The 22,424-nt window shown below is 52.2% G+C and overlaps 1 protein-coding gene across 1 annotated transcript in view; it reads right to left on the reverse strand.

The window, feature by feature from the left end:
• Positions 1-22,424, reverse strand: part of MEI1 (meiotic double-stranded break formation protein 1) — a 3,731,473-nt gene that overhangs the window by 1,025,839 nt on the left and 2,683,210 nt on the right. Inside the window, exon 23 of the mRNA XM_086963480.1 lies at positions 1,913-2,023. Coding sequence (XP_086819606.1) covers positions 1,913-2,023 — 111 coding nt within the window. The remainder of the gene's footprint in view (positions 1-1,912; positions 2,024-22,424) is intronic.

Consider the following 22,424-nt stretch of genomic DNA (forward strand, 5'->3'; position numbering starts at 1 on the left):
AGGGCATTGGCGTCGGGCCACGTTCCTATCCACAGGAGCCCTTGTGTTGGTCCTGGAACAGGTGCCCAAAAGAACATCGGAAAGTGCATCATTAAAAGGCAGCAGTGTCTCCGCAGAGGTAGCCGCCGGCTGAAGCCTTTCTGTCAGGAGGTTAGTCCTGATGGCCACTGTTGGGAGTTGGAGGAGGAGAGCCTCCGCCGCCCTACGCAACACCACTGCATAACTTGCACCCTCCTCCGTAGCCAGAGTAGGAGGAGATAGCATGACAAGGTCAGGAGAGGTGTCAAGACTGCTGGCATCCGCCAATTCCTCAACCCAGTCCGGGCTCAAACTCACACTGTGCTGTGAGAGGGTCCTCAGACCCCTCCCAGTCCTCTCCTTCCTACAAAGGCTGCTGGACAGGCCGAAAATATGGAGGCTGGACATAGGGGTAGAAAGGCCCCATCTGCGTCGGAATACGCATTGAGCGACGCCGGAACAGCGCCGGGTCCACATCAGGGCTGCAACTGGGAACGACATCGTCCGTGGGCACAGGTGATTTCGGAGGTGGTGCCGGTGGGGCCGATGTCGGTGGAGGTGTCACAAGGTCAACCGGGATCCAGGATACTTGGGTGGCGGCGGTGCCGGAGCCGACAGTGATGCTGTGCCGCCGACAATGAAGAGCGAGGGTCCCCAGTTGGCCCGAGGGGCCGAAGGCGCGACGGCGGGCCCAATGCCCAAAGAGGATGGCCATGGCTGATAGAAATTCATGTAGCTGGGCCGGAGTCGCCGACGGACTAGGGAAGGGCGGGTAGGCCGGCAGCTACTGCGTAGGCTCCGCCGCAGCCGCGGGGGTGACACCACCCGCACCCTCAGACGCGTCGCGCGACGGGCGAGGGAAAGCTGGAGAGCAATGGTGCTTCTTCAACTTCTTATGATGCTTCGCCTTACCTGACTTCGACTCTGACAAACGATGGTGATAGCTCTGCGGCCGGTACCTCGACCTCCCATGGGACCGGAACTAGAACGGCGCGGAGCCGTCTGCCAGACTTCAAGCAACTTTCAGGACTGCTCCTGCAAAGTCTTCGGCGCCAGAGCCCAGCAGTCGGGGCATGACTTGGGGTCGTGGTTGCGCCCCAGGCAGTAGAGACACATGCGGTGCGGGTCCGTCACCAACCTCATACGGTGTCAGTCCCCGCAGGACTTGAAACCGGGCATCCCTACAGCACCAGGTTTTTTTCGACCCGAGAAACAGAGACAAAAAGGCAGTGAAAAACTCAGTCAAAACGTGACTAGGGGTGCCGCTTTCTCCGGATCTGCACTTGCTGGCACGGAAAAAGAAAGAACTGACGTCAGCTCGCGAGGGCGTTGTCTAAGTAGCTGCCGCAACGTCATCCCGGGGACCACGACGGCAAAGATGGACACGGAGTCGCATGATGCCACCTTCCAACGCGCAGGGGTACTGCTGACAAAAACTTTCTGGATCCAGTCTGACACCTGGGGTAATTCTAAGGTAAGGAATCTATCACTACGTGTTTTTTCAGATTTGCTCTTTCCCACGTGGATTACATTCTGCAGCACACATAGATAGACCAAATCGCCTGTAAAGATTGCTTATGTGCAGGAAGGTGTCTCTTCATGCATACTAACAATTGCCCCTACAGTGCAGGTACCCTAGCAAAATGGCGCTAGGAAGCGTTTTTAGCTCCAGCGCTAATAGTAACACAAGGGTGTGCTGCATTCTTGTGTATGTGGAGCATCCATGCATGTTGATACTGTCGGGGAGCGACATTACTAATTTTTGGGGTAACACTGCGCCCTGCCAGTTTCTTACAAATATGTACCTTTTTGAGATATGTGCCTATCCAATTTGTCTGTTTTAACACAGACCTAGATGACCTCAAGGATTAGAGTACAATGTCTGATAATTTACCTTTCTTCCGACTGCAGGAGCTGGCCTGTTGTAAGCTACAATACAGGAAGTTGAGAGATAGATGTAAGATCTCAGCATTGGTTGGTCTGCATCTCCCAGCCAGGTTGCCAACTGCAACAAGAGCAAAGAGTTTTCGTTTCAGGTTAAAAAAAATGTGGTTAGGTCAAAAAGAGTGATACAAGGAGGCAGAATTGAACACAGGGAGGAGAGAGAAAGCAGAAGTAGTGCATTACTGAAAACCTTTTCAATACACAGGGAATAATGCTAGCAATCGCTAAGCTGTAATCACTACAGAAGCAATGTGAACTGCTTCTACCTCTAACACTGGGGCATAAATGTACCAGTTATATTGATAAGCATAAGAAAAATGCCAAGCCATGAAGTGCTATATGTAAATTGCCTGCACATTGGATTTTGCTTCTCAACCCTCATAAAAATTCCAAAGGACTCAGTATAGTGAGTTAATGCACTGGTAGTCATAACTAATAATTGTATTTGTTATGAATAGGATGTATACAGGCTGGTACAACCCATTCCTTAGTACATATCTGACCAACACAAAAAAAGGACTGATGGGTAAATGGGTGCATGTTTTGCTAAGAGGTGTTAAACATTGAGGTCCCTAGAAGCTCCCAATTTCTACAAAAACAAAGAAGATCAGGAGAGGAGAATGGGTCATATGAAGAGGAGGAAGGGACTTAGGACTACCAGTACAAGAGAAACAACAGTGAGCAAAATGCAGCTAAGTACCTTTAAAGTTCTCCAGTATTTGGTATATATGGCAGATTTACATGCTTGGATAAAGATTCCTCCATGTTAAACTTGGCATATTCTTTAACATACTAACAAAAGAATGACAAACTGTTCCAAAAACCTGCTTTAGGGCTGTTTTGGCATGAATGTAGAGTATTTTTAACCCATTCTCCCCAGCTCCAATAAGCTGACACCCACCCACCATTTCAGTCAGATTCCGTACACTCCCAAAGTAGTTATCTCACAGTGAAGCCAGGGTAGGTTGCATATGAATCTATACAAGGTATCTATACTGGAGACAAAAAAGGTTACTTATCTTCATCAACATTTCATGTGCATTGGTATTTCTCACAGATTCAAATGTGAGTTGTGACCAATAAACCTCCCCTTTTATGAGGCTACAACTTTATAAGCGCTTCACAAGCTCTGAAAATCTGAGCTATAAAGCCTCTGGAGAGACCGAGCTCTCTCTCTATGCACTTCAAAACCTGAACTTTAGGACCTATATGAAGAAATTATAATCCATGCTGCCATGTAAACATTTTTCTAAAACAACAGTGGTCCCATGCAATTCTTAAATCACACTCAATAAATATAGACGAAATCAATTCTATATTTTTAGAATGATATGTCCAGCCGGACAGAGGTCATTCACGTTTACTTAATAAACAAAATTCAAACATAGAACAAGATACCTTCCACAAAGCCCCTGTGAGGTACACAAGCCTGTGCCCAACACTAGCGGGGTGATTTACAGTTGGAGAGGATAGGAACGGTTTTAAGGCAAACAAGCGTTTTTCTGCTTACATATACATTGTACAGAAAATCTCAAACAGCACCATTACATCAGTTTCCTCAACCAAATATATATGTATAAGGTGCATGAGCAAGTCAACGGCGTTTCGGTTCCCCTTAAAGGGTCATGGGAACCATCATCAGGACAAATAAATAATTGCCTTATTTCTATGCTGCGGATTTCCGTGTTACAGAATCGTAACCGGACGGCACCAGGGTAGCCAGAATCGGCGGTCATGGAGGAATTCCTCCATGACCGCCGATTCTGGCTACCCTGGCGCCGTCCGGTTACGATTCTGTAACACGGAAATCCGCAGCCCCATATTGGGCTTTCGGTCCGGGCTAATCTTCGAGCATCGACCTGCCCCGTGTAAACTACGCACTGCCTCGGCAATTTGAGGTTGAGTGTAATAAGGCAATTATTTATTTGTCCTGATGATGGTTCCCATGACCCTTTAAGGGGAACCGAAACGCCGTCAACTTGCTCATGCACCTTATACATATATATTTGGTTGAGGAAACTGATGTAATGGTGCTGTTTGAGATTTTCTGTACAATGTATATGTAAGCAGATAAACGCTTGTTTGCCTTAAAACCTTTCCTATCCTCTCCAACTGTAAATCACCCCGCTAGTGTTGGGCACAGGCTTGTGTACCTCACAGGGGCTTTGTGGAAGGTATCTTGTTCTATGTTTGAATTTTGTTTATTAAGTAAACGTGAATGACCTCTGTCCGGCTGGACATATCATTCTAAAAATATAGAATTGATTTCGTCTATATTTATTGAGTGTGATTTAAGAATTGCATGGGACCACTGTTGTTTTAGAAAATTGTTCCCCGAGGTCCCTAGCTGACTGAATTGGGGTCCCTTGTTGTTAAAAAAGATAGCCATGTAAACATTGCCACAGAGGTTTGTCAACTTCGAGAAATGGAATAATTCAGTCATGTGGTTCTATGAAAAATATCTAGAGTGTAGAAGGATAAGTTACTTACCTGAAATCTTAGTTCTCTTCCAGAGGTATCCTCATCAAAGTCATAAGCACTAAATATTCCTGCCCATGCGCGAGGACCCCGGAAATAATGAAAAATTATATATGAAAAACATATCTATATCTATATCTATATCTATATCTATCTATCTATCTATCTATCTATCTATCTATCTATCTATCTATCTATCTATATATATATATATATATCTATATATATATATATATATATATATATATATGTACACATATATATATATATACACACATATATATATATATATATATATATATACACACACATATATATATATTATTTTCTCATACCAATGCAGCCCCCACATAGGAGGCTAAATAATGCAATAATAGAACAAATACTTGCAAACACATAATGAATATATGAACCACAGTAGGGAAAGTATTACTTGCGCTCCTTTTAATGAGTACAACTCATGAAAACTGCAAAAAGAGCAGACAGTGTTGGCCTACAGGCTGCATTGTAAGCCAATAGCATAGAAAATGAAAGCAATTGTACAAAAACTGGCACCGTGCCTTTAGGCAGCCATGACCCCTAGCTTCCCCTCTTGCATCAGGGGTGACAGTTAGGTCAGTTGTTCTTTGCGAAGCCCAAATGTTAGGACACAAAGATTAAGCTTAACCAAACGAGGAAAACCAGACTCATTGGCCTGGGGAGGCGGTTGGGTTGCTTATGACTTTGATGAGGATACCCCTGGAAGAGAACTAGGATTACAGGTAAATAACTTATCCTTCTCTTCCAGTGGATCCTCATCAATAGTAATAAGCACTGAATAGAATAGCGAGCCCATCTTCTAGCTGCGGGCAAATGACGGATTGACCCAACAGACAACCAAAATTATTAGTGTTTGAATAGATTCTTCAAGGAGGCTTGGCCTACTTGGGTGTCTGTTCTGGTATCTGAATCAAGACAATAGTGTCTTGCAAATGTATGTACAGATCTCCAGGTAGCTGCTTTACATATTTCAGAAATCGGTACATTATTGAGGAAACCAGTTGTAGCCCCTTTTCCTCTAATGGAATGACCCTTGGGGGTAGTCCCAAGAGACGTCTGTGCTAACTGGTAAGCCAATTTGATACATGAAACTATCCATCTGGAGATGGAACGCTTAGAGGCTGGAAAACCTGTTCTGATTGAACCATAATTAATGAATAGTTGGGGGCGGAGCTAGCCGGCGCCGATGGCGGACGTGTGAGCTCTCGGCTCCTCGCTTAAGCCCCTTAAAAATCCTGCAAACTATCCTGCTACATGCGGAATTGACTGGGTTCGGTGCCTGGTGACCCCCGGTGGCCCCCTGACCCGATTGGAAGGCCCGGAGTGCCGGTGGCTGTGAGTACCGACCCGCACGAGGTTGGCGACGGAGAGAGGTGCGGACCAGGCCTGAAGCCGCGGACTGCCCTGTGGTGCTAGCCGCACGACGTCACCTGACGTGCGGCCCTGACACCCGGAGGAGCCGGAGAGCGCACCCGCAGACACTGGGGCGGAGCACGATTCGCATGCCCGACAAGGCTCGTTTGGAAGACCAGGCGCGGGGAAGATAACTCTGCAGGGTCGCTAACATTAGTGCGCCAGTCAAGGCCGGACATTGTGCTGGGCGGGTGGCGCACCCCGACACGAGGAACACACCGGAGGTTACTCCTGCGACGCAGACGCCATTTTGAGCCCGCCAGTGCCGCCGTAGCGGGGACTGCGGAGGGTGAGGTACCCTACGCTTGCGGCTTTTGCTGGACATTCCCAGGGTGGGCTCCGCTCTGGTGCTGAGCTCACACCATGGGGAAGAACGAGGCAACGCAAGCGAAACTCTCGTTCGACCACCGGAAAACGAGGGGGCCGGAGTCACAGGCGGCGGAGTCCTCCCCGAAGGGTGGTGCGACGTCCTCGACCCCTGCGGACCTTAGAGAGCTGCTAGCAGCGATGGAGAAAGGGATCCAGAACAGCATAGAAGCGGTGGGCTCCAAGATCGACGATTTATCGTACCGCATGGATCGCATGGCGGAACGTGTGGACAAGCATGCCGAACGCCTCGACATGGCGGAACGGCGCCTCACGGAAGCGGAGGAGGCGCAGACCGAGTGGGACAAAGACCGTCGACAATTCGGCAGGTTGCTCCAAGTGATCAGAGATAAGACCGAGGACTTGGAAGCGCGCTCCCGCAGATCGAACATACGCATAACGGGTGTGGCGGAATCAACGCAGACAGGCAAGATGGAGCTCTACGTGGAACGCCTGCTGAAAACGCTACTTGGGGAGGAGGCCTTCTCCCCAATGTTCATAGTGGAGAGAGCGCATCGCACTTTGGGCCCTCAACCCCAACCTGGTCTGCCACCCGACCTATCATTGCCAAGCTCCTAAACTACAGGGACAGAGACACGGCCCTGCGACTGGCTCGGGAGAAAGGACAACTGCAGGTGGAGGGCATGAAGATATCACTGTACCCCGACTTCACGGCCAAGGTACAGGAGGAACGCCGCCAGTTCATACCGCACAAGAAGCAGCTACGCGAGCTGGGCCTAGACTATGCGATGCTGTACCCGGCCAAATTGAGAATTAACACTGGCGGGAAATCGTACTACTTTACGGACCCGAAGGAACTGCAGAAATCACTGAAAACTTGGGCCAAAGAACGCAAGGAACATCGACAGCGACACGGCGAGGACTTGGGGGAGACGTCTCCGATGGAGGAACAAGACTGAAGCGTCACGCCTGCTTTCCTCCCTGTCATAACGTAACTGTTGAGTAAGACTCGGTGGATACACTCGGAGTCTCCCGGTTGTGGGCTGTGGCCCGGACTAGTCTAGTAACAATGGCCGGGAGACGGATGGAGAAGCGGCGCCATGACTCATGCCGCGTGTGGTTCGTGGTCCCATTTACACATGCCGGTGAGGTGATCACTATGTTATCATTGGAAGCGGGTGGGGGGGCGGAGGGGGGAAATCAGGTGAATCCAGTTTGAGGCATTACAACACGGGGGGCTGGGCGGGGGAACGGAACTGGAGATAAGTGAACTTTAGCACCACTGGTGGTTACTACGCAGTTTCGGCACGCTTTGCCCCTGTGCTTTTGGCTGAGGAACTCCCCAGGGAGTTGGGACTAGTATCGCCCGCTACGTTGGGGCAGTTGTGTTGATGGGGAATTGTGGGGGGTGCTGTCTGGCAGGGTTGGGGGTGGTCAGCTGTGGGTGGGGAGGGGTCAGGGGGGAGGGTGGATGGTCGAAAGTTGAGGAGTTTGTTGTTCGGGAATTGAAGGGCCTGTGGTTTGCTATGGATGACTGGCGAATGATGTGTGAGAATGAGCGGAGTGTCTGTCTGTCTGATTTGTGTGAAGCAGTACTGCTTGGTGATCAGATATCTCCCGGTGGATTCAAGATGTTGTGCTATGAGTTAAGATGTCTGCTGTTGTAGTATCTGGGCGCCCGCAGCCAATGCGCGCGCTGTCCCTGATAACCTGGAGCGTACGGGGGCTGAATGACCACCGGAAGCTAAGGAAGGTGATGAGCTTCCTACATAGGCACCACGTGGATGTAGCCCTGTTGCAAGAGACGCACCTGCCAGTACACAGTAAGATGTTACAGGTCAGAGGGTTGGCTGGAAATATAGCAGTAGCGGGTTTCACCTCACATGCCCGAGGCGTAATCACCTGGGTTAACCCTGCCTCGAGACTGAAGCTTACCCCTCTAACTGTGGACACTGAGGGCAGATACGTAGTGGCTAAGTGCACGGGGAGGGGGTTGGACTTGCTCCTGGTGAATGTTTATGGCCCGAACCATGATAGCCCGGAGTTTTACACGGCACTGTCAGCTACCTGTAGGTCGCACGCACACACAAAAATGTTATGGGGGGGGGACTTCAACTTTGTGTTTGACCCCGAAAGGGACCGTTCGGCGGGCCCTGTTAGGCGGCCAGTAGCGTCAGCTGTCTACATGAGAGCGGAAATGATGAAGCTGGACCTAGTGGATGTTTGGCGGGAGAAGCACCCTACACAGGGCGGTTACACGCACTACTCCGCATACCACAACATACATACTAGGATAGATTACTGGCTCGCCTCCTCTTCGGTGCTGGGTGGCATCAGCTCGTGTACAGTTCTTCCACGCACGTTATCGGACCACTCCCCGATATTGCTTAGTCTCTCCACTGCCGGGAAGGGGATACCGCCATATACTTGGCGTTTCCCGCCCTACGCGCTCCTGGATGACGCCTTCCGAGGGGACCTAGCGGAAGACATAGAAAGGTTTTTCGCCACCAATACCAACTCAGTAGATAGCTTCTTTACTGTATGGGAGGCCTTCAAGGTCTATATTAGGGGGATGGCCATGTCCAAACACTCCAGTGTCCTACGTTCCATTAGAAGGGATCTCTCTACGCTCGAGAACAAGATAGCCGCCCTGGAGAGGGCACGACTGACAGACCCGGAGGGAGAGGCGGGACAAGACCTGACGCCCATGTTAGCGGAATATCACGCACTTGCGGATCGGGAAGTTCTCTACATGGGGAAGTACGCCACGGCTCGAGCTTATGGAGAGGGGGAGAGACCGGGGGCTCTGCTGGCGCGTATGGCCAAGGGGTCCCGTAAACCATTGGTGGTGGATGAAATGCAGACTCCGGAGGGCGCCCGAGTGGTTGAAGAGGACCAAATATTGGAGACGTTCCGCCGATACTATTCGGAACTGTACCGCGCTAGGGCAGGGGGTGTAGACGCCGAGATAGATGATTACTTAGATTACATCTCGATGCCGTTCCTTAAGAACTCAGACAGGGAATTCCTGATGGCCCCCTTCCATGAGGATGAGATCCTGGATGCACTGAGCGGTATGCGCTCGGGGAGCGCCCCAGGCTCGGACGGGCTCACGGCGGGCTTTTACAAAACCTTCAAGGACCTATTACTCCCTCGTTTGCTTGCCCTATTTGATGCAATCTGCGAAGAGGGCGAAATGCCGACCTCCATGCGGGAAGCGTTGCTGGTCACGATCCCGAAACCAGGGAAGCCCCTGGACCAATGTGGGTCATACCGCCCGCTGAGCTTACTGAACGTGGACGCGAAGCTCTACGCGAAGGTCCTAGCCAACAGACTTGCGCTGCTGGTCCCGGACCTAGTAGCGCCGGAACAGTCGGGCTTCGTACCCAGCAGGAACCTAACCTATAATATCCGCACGGTGCTGGGGACGATACAGCATGTGAAGCAGGAGAACCCCGCCTTGGCAGTCTTCTTGGACATGGAGAAGGCGTTCGACTCTGTCGAATGGCCATTCATGATCAGGGTGCTGCGCAAACTGGGGCTGGGAGAGCCGTTTCTTCAAAGAATAGGGGCTCTTTATCATCACCCTTCGGCCCGCCTGCGTATCGGCGACAGGGTCTCGGCACCGATACACATCGGTAGAGGCACCCGGCAGGGATGCCCCCTGTCCCCCCTGTTATATGCATTGGTGGCTGAGCCGCTAGCGTGCGCCATGCGAGAATATCATAGCCTGGAGGGTGTCAGTTTCCCCACATACAAGATTAGCATTTCTACTTATGCTGATGACACCTTACTGTACGTACGGGACCCGGTCACTAATCTAGCACCGATACTCAGGGAGGTGGTTCGCTTTGGGGCGCTGTCGGGACTAAAGGTGAACTGGGACAAGTCCATTGCTTTCCCGCTGACCCCAGTCACGCGACCGTTTGGGATGGAGTATCCCCTACAGTGGACGGATGACTCCGTGAGATACCTGGGCATCCGACTCCACACAGACCCAGAAGTCCTGATCCGCGATAATTATGGGGTTGCATTCGCCAAGCTTGAGGAGGATGTGGACGCCTGGATTAAGCTCCCCCTCTCTTTGATGGGCAGGATTGCCCTTATGAAGATGGTGGTGCTACCCCGGTTTCTCTTCCTCTTTGTTAATATCCCGGTGGTCTTGTCGAAATCGTTCTTTAGGCGCTTGAACCAAGTCCTGATTAAGCTCGCCTGGGGCGGAAAGCAACCCCGCGTCAAGTGGACGACACTGATGCTCCCATGTGAGATGGGGGCCTGGGGGCACCGGACCTGGAGCGCTACTACAGGGTGGCACAGGCGACCCACTTACACACCTGGATACATGGGGATGCCCGCATTCCGCATCTCATACTGGAGAAACTATTCGCTGACCCACTTCCCTTACCCGCCACGATTTGCCTCACTACTGACCGAGCAATCGGGCGAATGGACTCGCTTAAGGCGACGAATCATGCGTGGCAAGCACTGCTGAGAGAAAGGGGGTGTCCCTTACTGTACTCCCCGCAGATGCCGGTAGCCTGGGCTCTGTGGTTGGATCCGCTTAATGAGAGGGGGGTGGTAGAGGCCTTGAAGGCCCTGGGAGTGCACACGATGGAGGACTTGTTCTTGGACGGAGCGCTGAAAACCTGGGAACAACTCCCCCCTGTTGCCCCGGCTCCATCGCTGCTGCAGAAGTTTCAGTACCACAGGATACGATCGGCCTGCAAAGTAATACTGGGCCCCGAACTGCGGGAGCCGGAAGAGGTCCCAGAACTGACGTACATTATCGGAACGAAATCACCGGCCAAATTGATCTCTGCGGTTAACAGGCTCGGGCCTTCTTATCAGGCATTACCCACTTCGGCCCCTAGAGCGGCATGGGAAGCGGATCTCCAAACCCCCATAGACGATGCTATGTGGCGCTACTGCTGTGCCAATACTCGCAGGGTCTCGCTGAATGGTAGACACCGATTGGTGCACTTCAAATTTCTACAGAGAGTATACTACACACCAGAGCGGCTACACCGCTACGGCCTACGTGGCTCCCCGGAGTGTGAGCGCTGCGGGACTGGGTCCGCTGATTTCCTCCATTTGGCATGGCTGTGCCCGGGAGTGAGTGCGTTCTGGGAGGAGGTCTTTGCGGAACTGGGACAGATTATAGGGGAACCGCTGCTGCGATCCCCATCGCTTGCGCTACTGGGCTTCTCCAAGCCGTTGGCTCCTGCGCTGCGCAGACTAGTAGATGTAGCGTTGCTACTGGCCAGAAGGGTGGTGGCTGCGTGCTGGATGCGCGGTCCTCTCCCCACCAAGACGAGGTGGCTCAGGGATCTCCAATACTGTTGCACACAGACGGAATTGTACAGCGAGCTGCTGCCGCCCAAAAGTAGGCCGAAGTCCTTTTGGGAGCTCTATAAGGAATACAAACGACAGGGGGAGGTGGACGACAGAGACAGGTCGGAGGAAGTGGACCCTCAGGAGGAGGGGTTAGACACTGCTATAGAATGGGGACATTCACCGCAGGGGGGGCTTTAGTGTTCCTCTGGGGGGAGGTGGGTACAGGCAAGGTGTAGGTGAGGGACGGGAAGGGGGGGATTGGTGTGTCAGGGCTCAGGGGACAGGGCTGGCGGGGGACGGGTGCAGAACATACACGATACGTACACGACATCATGCAGGCAAGTAGCGTCGCTAGGACTCCTTCAAGGTACTCAATAGCAAACGGGGTTGGCCTGGGGGGGGTTTGGGGGGTAAGTTGGGTTAGTTTCTCTCTTTTCTATTTTTGGTTTCCTGCCCTTTCCTTGTTCACGAAAGACTGTACTATTATGCCTCCATTTATTGCCTATTGACTGTCTTGATGCTACGCTGAGGGACAACAGTGCATGATCACATTGTTCTCGATTGAGTTATGTCATTGAGTTACGCCGCCGGGCCTCCGGGATGCCGGCACACAGGCTGTGTATTGGGTGCAGAGAATCTGCTTTTGGAACTTATGTAAGCTTTGATGCGCTGTACAGTCGAACTGCAATGTCGTATGTATTCTGACAGTTGGCAATATTTGCAATAAAGGTCTTTTTCAAAAAAAAAAAAAATTAATGAATAGTTGATCAGAATTTCTTATCGTTTTGGACCTGTCCGAACAGAATTTAAAAACCCTCTTCAGGTATAACGAGTGGAGAGACCTTTCAGCTGGAGAAGAGGGATTAGGAAAAAAGGTCGGCAGTGAAACGGTTTGGTTGACATGAAAATCTGCCACCACCTTTGGAAGGAAGAAGGGGTGTGTTCTTAAAACAACTCTATTTAAATGGAACACTGTGTAAGGCTCTTTTGAGCAGAGAGCTTCAATCACGCTCACCCTGTGATCTGAGGTAATCGCCACTAGGAAAGCTAACTTCCACGTAGGGTGTTGAAGGGTTGCTTTGTGGTAGGCTCGAATGGGGGACCCATCAATTTAGATAGAACCAAGTTCAATTCCCAGGGGGGAGAAGGAGGCCGAACAGGAGGATTGACCTTCTTTAGACCTTGTAAAAAATCCTTCAGCACATGTAGCTGACAAAAGCATGGTTGAGAAGGAAAATGCCTGTATGCCATAAAGGCAGCCAGGTGCACCTTAATGGAAGCGAACTTGAGGCCTGCCTTAGCTTAATGAAGGAGATATGGTAAAATCACTTCCTCCTGCCCTTTGGTAGGATTACAATTATTTTGTACACACCTTAAGAATTTTTTTTCCATTTACAAGGATTGGAGTGCCTTGTGGAGGACATTCTAGCTTCTTTCAAGATGGTCATGCAGTCTTTAGGAAGCCCTAAAGGACCATACTGGACGACCTCAGGAGCCATGCTGCCAAGTTCAGTGAGGAAAGGATGGGGTGATAAATCCTCCCGTTCATCTTGGACAGCAAGTCCGGTCTGCACGGCAGTCTCCTGTGTGGGCATTCTGACAGGTGCAGAAGGTCCGAGTACCACCATTTTCTGGGGCAGTCTAGAACAATCAGAAGTAATCCTTGGGTCTGAGTGTGAGAGTTTGGTCACCACCTTTGGGATGAGTGGAAGAGGTGGAAAGGCGTACACAAATGCCCCTGACCAGCTGATCAAAAGGGCATTCCCGTTCGACCCTGGTCTGTAGTACCTTGAGGCGAAGTCTCAGCATTTTTTGTTTGTGTCGTCCGCGAACAGATCGATGCTTGGACGACCCCATTCTTGGAAAATGTCCTCAACAACTTTGTTGTTTAGAATCCAGTCCTGCTGGTCTTCGAAGTGCCAACTGAGAGCGTCTGCCTGTGAATTCTACTCTCTGGGTAGGTGTACTGCTGTAATCGATAGATTTCTCGCTAAGAGCCAATGCCAGAGAGCCTGAGCTTTCAGCGATAGAGTCCTTGCTCGAGTCCCTCCTTGTTTGTTCAGGTAGTACATGGTGGTCATATTGTCCGACTGTACTAGAATGGAATTGGTTTAAATCGAAGGGAGGAAAGCCTTGAGAGCCAGATGCACCGCCCTCAACTCCAGCATGTTGATGTGGTACAACTGTTTTTTGTTGACCATTGACCTTGCATCTGGAGAGACCCTGTGTAAGCTCCCCAACCCTGGAGGGAGACATCCGTGATCAAAGATTGGGAGGGAGGAGCCTGATGGAATGGAACTCCAACCAGAAGATTTTCTTGTCTCATCCACCATGGTATTGATTCTCTGGCTGCGTGCGACAGGTGTATCCTGTCTTGACACGAGCCATTCTTTGATCCCACTAGTCCTCCAGATCCTGTTGTAAGGGACACATTCTGAACCTGGCACACAAGTTACTACTTGTGTAACGATATATCTGTAAGAGAAATTAGTTAGTGATAGATTCCTTACCTTAGAATATCCCCAGGCGTCAGACTGGATCCGGAAATTATTGCGTTGCGTACCCTTGCGCGTCGGTAGGCGTCGTCTGCGGCTCCGCGTCCGTCGGCGGCGTCGTGATGATGTCGTCGGAGTACTTAGACGCCGCCTCCGCGTGCTGATGTCAGTTCTTAGACACAGCTTTTCCGCGCCAGAAACGCAGAGCTATGCTAAAAAACCAACACTGTTGCCTTGAAACTAGGGCCCTGAAAGGGGATGACCTTAACCCTAGATATCGGTTCGCAGAACGGGGAGGATGGGTGGGTCGGTAAGGAATCTATCACTAACTAATGTCTCTTACAGATATATCGTTACACAAGTAGTAACTTGTGCATCTGAAAGAGACACGTTAGTGATAGATTCCTTACCTTTGAATAGATACCCCAGCAATACCAATCCCGGTGGTGGGTCTGCGAACCAATATTTACACCAGAAAGTCCTGGAGGACGGAACGGCCAAAGAAGCCATCCCTCCGGACTTGGCTGTCCAGGCAATAGTGTCTTGCATACGTGTGCAGCGAGGCCCACGTAGCCGCCTGGCAAATGTCCTGCAAGGGCACTCCTCGGCCCAAGGCAGTTGTAGTCGCTGTGGCCCGAGTGGAATGAGCCCTCAGCCCAACAGGGGGTTCCTTCTTAGCCAAGGAGTAGCACGCCTGGATACACAAGATGATCCACCGCGAGATGGTCCTCTTGTGCACCGCTTTCCCCTTCTTAGCGCCCACGTACCCAACAAAGAGTTGGTCATCCACCCGGAACTGGCGTGTGCGATCCAGATAGAATGAGAGCGCACGTTTTGGGTCCAGACGGCGGAGCCTCTCTTCCTCTCTCGAGGGATGTGGAGGCGGAATGAAGGTGGGCAAGGTGATGGATTGCCCGATGTGAAAGGCCGTGACTACTTTGGGCAGGAAAAAAGGCCTTGTCCGCAGCACAACCTTGTCCGGATGGACCGAAAGGAAAGGAGGTTTACAGGATAGAGCCTGGAGCTCACTCACTCTCCTGGCAGAGGTGATCGCTACCAGGAAGGCAGTCTTCAAAGTAAAAAGGCGGAGAGGACAGTTGTGAAGTAGCTCAAAGGGTGCGCACATCAGAAAAGTAAGAACCAAGTACAAGTCCCACTGAGGCATCACAAAGGGCACAGGAGGAAACGTATGTGTGATGCCTTTCAAGAATCGATTAACAATAGGGGACTTGAACAAAGGTGGTTGATCAGGCAGCCTCAAAAAGGCTGAAAGAGCAGAAAGGTAGCCCTTGATAGTGCCCAGAGCAGAGCCCTGCTGGGCAAGAAAAACAAGAAAGAGAAGAACCTCAGAAAGAGGGGCAGAAAGAGGATCCACAGCCTTTGCTGTGCACCATGCCACAAATCTGTTCCACCTGCAGGCGTCTAACGACTTTGTGGAGGGACGCCTGGCTGCCAGAATGATGTTACAGACTTCAGGAGGCAAGTCAAGTGGCCTCAACTGTCGCCGCTCAATCTCCAAGTATGGAGGTGGAGACTGGACAGGTTCGGGTGGAGGACCGTCCCCTACTGCTGCGACAGAAGGTCCTCCTGAAGAGGCAGACGAACAGGGGGATGGACTGACATACTGAGTAGCTCGGGATACCAGTACCTTCGTGCCCAGTCTGGAGCCACAAGGATGACTTGTGCCCGGGCACGCCTGATCTTCTTCAGCACTCTGGGCAGAAGTGGTATAGGTGGAAAGGCGTACAACAGACCGCAACTCCACTCGTGACGAAAAGCGTCTCCGAGCGAGTGCTGCCTTGGAAATTCCAACACACAGAACTGATGACACTGCGCGTTATCTTCGGTGGTGAATAGATCTATTCAAGGCTCTACCCACTGCAGAAAGAGACCTTGCGCCACGTCCGAGTTCAGACGCCATTCGTGATCCATCATGCACCAACGGCTGAGTTCGTCCGCCCTGGCGTTCAGAGAACCTGCCAGGTGTTGAACCACCAGGGTCACGCCCTGATGTTCCAGCCATTGCCAGAGGCGCAGAGCCTCTTGGCAGAGGGTCCACGACCCCACCCGCCCTGTTTGTTGCAGTACCACATGGTGGTGGTGTTGTCCGTGAACACCTGCACTACACTCCCTCGGACAGAGGGGAGGAATGCCTTCAGTGCTAGACGAATCGCCCGCAGCTCCAAAAGGTTGATATGGAGCCGGGACTCCGCCGGAGACCAGGGGCCTCTGATCTCCGCCTCTCCCATGTGGCCTCCTCAGCCCTGGAGGGACGCTTCCGTCACAACTACGTGCTCCGGTTGGGGAAGCGAGATAGATCTGCCGCTGACCCAATTGAGGTCCGTGAGCCACCACTGCAGCTGTCTCGCAGTGCCCTCCGAGATCAGGACATGGTCGGACAGGTTGCCCTGATGCTGGGCCCACTGAAACTTCAGGTCCACTGCAGAGCCCGCATTCGCCAACGGGCGTGATGCACCAGAAGGATGCAGGAAGCCATCAGCCCCAGAAGCCGCAGCGTCAACCTGACCGAAACTCGGGATAAAGGACGAAAGATAGGAATCAGAGCCTGTATATCCCAAACCCGCTGTTCTGGTGGGTAAACCCGAAACTGCGCCGAGTCGAGAAGCGCTCCGATGAAAAGGAGCTTCTGAGAGGGACACAGGTGTGACTTCTGCACATTGATGGAGAACCCCAGCTGGTGCAAGAGGTCTGCCGTCGTCTGGAGGTGGCTGACGACTGTCTGGGGCGAGCCCGCCTTCAACAACCAGTCGTCGAGGTAGGGGAAGACTGAAACCCCTAACCTGCGCAGATGAGCTGCGACCACCGCCATCACCTTCGTGAACACCCGTGGGGCGCCGGTAAGGCTGAAGGGGAGCACGGTAAACTGAAAGTGCTCGTGGCCTACGGTGAACCGCAGGTAACGCCGGTCGGCCGGCAGGACGGGGATGTGGAAATAAGCGTCCTGCTAGTCCAACGCTACCATCCAGTCTCCTGGGTCCAGGGCAACTAAGACCTGAGCCAGAGTCAGCATTTTGAACTTCTCCTTCCGGAGAAAGCCGGTGACGTACCGTAGGTCCAAGATAGGGCGTAGGCCCCCTTTGCCCTTCTTGGGTACCAGAAAGTAGTGGGACTAACAACCACACCCTACTTCTGGCCCAGGAACGCGCTTGATGGCCCTCTTGGCCAAGAGGGCCGAAACTTCCTCCTGCAGAAGCTGATACGCGGTGGTGTTGCGGTGGCATGGCTTGAGGGGTCGTCTCGAATGGGAGGGAGTAGCCCCTTCGGACGATCTGCAGCACCCACCTGTCCGAATTGACAGTGCGCCAGTGAGAGTGGTGATGGCGAACCCTGCCCCCCACTGGCGTCACATGGGCCGAAAAGCACGGACTAGGAGAGTTTTGAGGCGGATGCTGCGGGGGAGGGTGTGGACTGGCCTCGCCGTTGTCCCGGACCGCCTCCACGGCGATTTCCAAGGCCGCCACCGCGCTGGATGTTAGCCTGCGGCGTGTGGCTGGCGGCACGTGTGGGGGTGCCCCTTCCTTGGCCACGAAAGGAGCGAAAGGCACCCATTTGCTGGCGCGGGACCGACAGACCCAAGGACTTGGCCGTGGCCCTGGAGTCCTTAAAGCGCTCAAGCGCATGGTCTGCCTTGTCGCCAAACAGGCGACGGCCATCAAACGGCATGTCCATCAATGTGTTTTGGACATCGGCCGAAAAGTTGGCGGACCTCAACCAGGCGTGGCGTCTAATCGCCACCATCGTTGCCATCGCTCTACCTAGTGAGTCGGTGGTATCCAGCCCGCACCGGATAGAATATCTGGCTGCATCCCGGCCCTCCACAAGGGCTTGGCCGAGTTTGGCCCGTACCTCCAAAGGACACTCTGGCAGCAATTCCGCGACTGTATCCCACAGAGAGTGGGTGTAGCGGCCCAAGAGGCATGCAGTGTTGGAAGACCGCAGTCCCAGACTAAGGGAGGAGAAGACCTTTTTACTGTACATCTCGTACCTCTTGGATTCCCTGTCCGGCGGAGCCGACGGGAATGCGGTCTGGGAAGTGGACGCCTGGATGACCAGGCTCTCGGGGGTGGGGTGGGTGGACAGAAAACTGGGTCGCCCGGGGCCGGGCGGTGGCGTCTGGCCACGTTCCTATCTACGGCGAACCCGTAGCGGACTTGGACCAAGTGCCCAAAAGAACGTCGGTCAAGGCCTCATTAAACGGCAGCAGAGGCTCTGTCGGGCATGACTGCGGTTTAAGGACTTCAGTGAGGAGGTTAGTCCTCACGGCCGCGACGGGGAGCTCAAGGCCCAAGGCCTTGACAGCCCTCATCAACACCACACTGTAGGTTGCCCCCTCCTCCGAAGCCACGGTAGGAGGGGAGACAAAACCAGTGTCTGGAGAGGTGTCCAGACCACTGTCCTCCCCAAGTTCCCCTGTCCTGTCCTCCTGAGACTGACACTCTCGGATCAGAGGGTCCTCAGACCCCTCCCAATCCTCCTCATCACCCATCTCCTGATACTCAGGGTTTTCAATTAATGGGGCCGGTTCATTGAAGTGAAACTCCCAAAGCGCCGTCGAAAGCGGCGCCCAGCAGCGCCGTTCCGATGTCGGAACCGGAGCGAGGGAGGCATCGGGGACGGAGCCGCCCGAGGACGGTGCCGGAGGCGACAACTGATGGACCGACGCCGGGGGGGTCGTAAGGTCCACCGGCGACGACCCAGATCCCAAAGCGGGTCCAGTGGGGTCCCGCGGCGCCGGGCCTGAAGGCGCCAGCGGCGTCGGGGCCGAAGCACTCGACGGCGTCGGGGCCGAAGCACTCGACGGTGTCGGGGCCGAAGCACTCGACGGCGTCGGGGCCGAAGCCCCCGACCCGCTAGGGGCCCCAGACGGGTCCGCTGGGCCCGAAGGCCTCGCGGAGCCCGTCGGAGGAGAGAGGGACCTAGTGGCCATGAGGAAGCGCTCCGGCATCGCGTCCCGCCCAGAGACCGGAGGGTGTGGAGCTGGACGCGGCGCCCGCGACTCCGACGAGGCCGGTTGGGTTGTGTCACCCAAACCCCCGGCAGTATTGCGCGAGCGTTGGGGGAGTCAGAAGAGCGATGACGCCTCTTCGACTTCTTGTGTTTCTTACCTGACGACGACTTCGACCCGGAGGAGTGGTGCCGACTCTCGAAGCTGTGGTGGCTCCGAGCCCGCAACCTGTCCCTCGACCTCCCGTGGGACCAGGACCTCTCGCGGCGCGGGCCGACTGCCAGATTTCGAGTCGCCTGCGGGACCGCTCCCGCCTGGCTTTCGAAGAGAGGGCCCGGCAGTCGGAGCAGGCCTTGTCGTCGTGGTCAACGCCTAGACAAGTTAGACACAGTTGGTGAGGATCCGTGACCGACATCGTGCGGTCGCAATCCTCGCAGTGTTTAAATCCAGGCATCCCTATGGTACCGATCGGAGTCGTAAGACTTCGAGAAGATGATCAAAATGATCCAAAAAGTTAGTCAAAAAGTGACTAGAAGTACTGCTTTTTCCAGATCTGCGCTTGCTGGCGCGGAAAAAAGAAGAACTGACGTCAGCATGCGGAGGCGGCGTCTAAGTACTCCAAAGACGTCATCACGGCGCCCACGACGCCAACGGCAGACGCGGAGCCGCAGACGACGCCTACCGACGCGCAAGGGTACTGCTACGCAAAAATTTCTGGATCCAGTCTGACGCCTGGCGATATTCTAAGGTAAGTAATCTATCACTAACGTGTCTCTTTCAGATACTGGGTACTAGAAAGATGCAGGATGCAATTGATCCTAGAAGGGATGCAATCTGACGGACCGAAGGTAAGTTGTTGCGTAAGATCTGCTTGCCCTTCAGTGTGATCGAAAACAGTCTCTCCTCCGAAGGAAACACTTTTCCTATTGCAGAGTCTATTGTTTCCCCCAGATAATGAATTCTTTGTGTGGGTCGCTGAGTAGATTTTTCGAAGTACACGTGGAGACCCAGCTGCTGGCAAAGGTCTAGACATTGTTGAAAATTGTTCCTCACGCTCTGGGGGAAGGACCCTTCCAGAAGCCAGTCGTCGAGATAGGGGTACACAAAGATGCCCTTCGTTGTAGAGCGGCTGCTACTACTGCCATGCACTTCATGAACACTCAGGGAGCTGATATCAACCCGAAGCACGCTGAACTGATAATGGGAGGACCCCACCAGAAAATGCATGAACTTCCAGTGATGAGGAGTGATTGAGACATGAAAGTATGCATTTTGCAGACCCAGCGAACACATCCAATCTCCCTGTTGTAAATGTGGGTATATTTGATGAAGAGCCAACATGCAAAGCCTTTCTTTTCTGAGAGACTTGTTGAGTGTTGAAGGTCTAGAATAGGTCTGAAATCTGACTTTAGACCCTTTTTATTTACTGGGAAGTATCTTGAGTATACTCCTTGACCTCGTTGTGATGCAGGGACCTTCTCGGTGGCTGACTTTCTTAGAAGGATAGATACCTACAGCTGCATTAGTTTTAACTGGTGGCATGGTGCTTTCGCTGGTGGGATCGAGGGAGGATGATGCTGAAAACGTGTAGAGTACCCATTTTGCAGCGAGGTCAACACCCATTGGCTTCTTATAATATTCTGCCCCTCCTCCAGATGACTAGCAAAACTTCCCCATACTGGAGTGGAAAACAGTGATGGAGGAAGCGGACACTCATTGTTTAGTTGGTGTTTTTGCTGAGGTAGTCGATTGACGAGGGGTTCCCCTTCCTCTGGGGGTACGACAACCCTGGCACTGTGAGTTCGATTGACCCTGCTGCTGCTGTTGCCTCTGCCAATGAGGGGTTTGAACCCTCTGACGGAAGGGTCGCCAATCTTAGGGCCTGTAACTGCACCGGAACTCGTTCCTCTTCTCAAGTCCAACCGCCTTCAGAGTATCGAGTTCTGACTTCATCCTCGACATTGCCTCATCAGTGTGAGTGCCAAACAAGGATGAGCTAGTGAAAGGGAGATTGAGAATCCGGGACTGTGCTTCCGGTTTAAGTGCAGTAAGACGGAGCCAGGATGATCTTCTGGCGCTGATTCCATGTGCATAGGAATGCGCAGGCAGCGACGACCTATCAGCTGCGGCGCTCTACCAGCTGCGGCGCTGATCACTTGGTTTGCCACCAAGCTGCCTTCTTGCACAATTTCCTCAAAATCTCTGCGGTCTTCCCTTGACAGCTTCTCTGTGAACTTGTACAGGGAGTCCCACAAAGATCTGTCATAGCGCCCCAACAGGGACGAAGCGCTGGAGACTTTCATCATGGAGGCTGACGTGCCACAGACTTTTCTCCCCCATGCATCCTGTGCTCTGCTATACTTATCCGGTGGAACTGTAGATGAGGAGGCTACTGCATGCGTTTTCTTGGCCGCAGCTATAATAAGTTAATCTGGTGGAGGATCAGATCTGAGGAATAAAGGGTCCTCTGCAGGCGCCTGTTTTTCTTCACCATTCTTGCTGGCGCGGACTTGAGAGTCGCTGGTGTTAGAAAAATGTTCATTACAGGCTGGGGCAGACCAGGGACCATAGGTAGCAATGGCTTGGCTGCTGATCTCTAATGCAAAGTCTTGAATATGACTAAGGACAAGCTTTGCTGAGTAGGCATAGAGATGTTTAATTTGTTTGCACCTCTGGATAGAACATCATGAAAAGTAATGATGTCCTCCACCAGAGGGATTCTCGACGGTGGGCTGTCTGTCAGAGTCGGGGAGTAGTTTCCTGCCGATAAAACGGCGATAATTTTAACACCGGTCCTTGATAATATGCCCCTATGTGTCTTATGTGACGGCAGATATAAGAACGTTTCTTGAAGAAATTCCACATTGCTTGATGTTCCCAACATTATTAGGCACATTAAGGTTTCGGTTCTGAAACTACTGAAAAAATGTGTTCACATATGATCATATAACGCAATGTGAGCAAATGAGCCTGTCCTCGGACAATTATATCCTGGGAGGTATACAGAGTGAACCCAGAGGTGGGAATAATGCCAGATAATTTGGTTATTGTGAGAGTGCAACTTCTATGATCATTACGCTGAGGCATTGAATAACACACAATGTGCGGCACCAAGACACATCTGCATAAGTGGCAGATATTGTAGTACCCTCTGAGTATCTACAATTCCTACATACATGGTTTTGTGTTATTGCACTTTCTTAGTTTACCCACTGTACTGGCGCACATCATTACCCTCCCACCACAACTAAGATATTGAGAAATAGGTGAAAGTGTATAATTACCATGCTGACGTAGGGAATTGAAAATATGCAATTTACTATATTTTTCAGACAATACCAAGAACTCCACTTGGAAAGATAGATTGTATATTGCAATTGAATTACAGCTGATATGAGTGAATTATATAT

The sequence above is a fragment of the Lissotriton vulgaris genome, chromosome 1_1 (assembly GCF_964263255.1).
Source record: "Lissotriton vulgaris chromosome 1_1, aLisVul1.2, whole genome shotgun sequence".
Lineage (NCBI taxonomy): Eukaryota > Metazoa > Chordata > Amphibia > Caudata > Salamandridae > Lissotriton > Lissotriton vulgaris.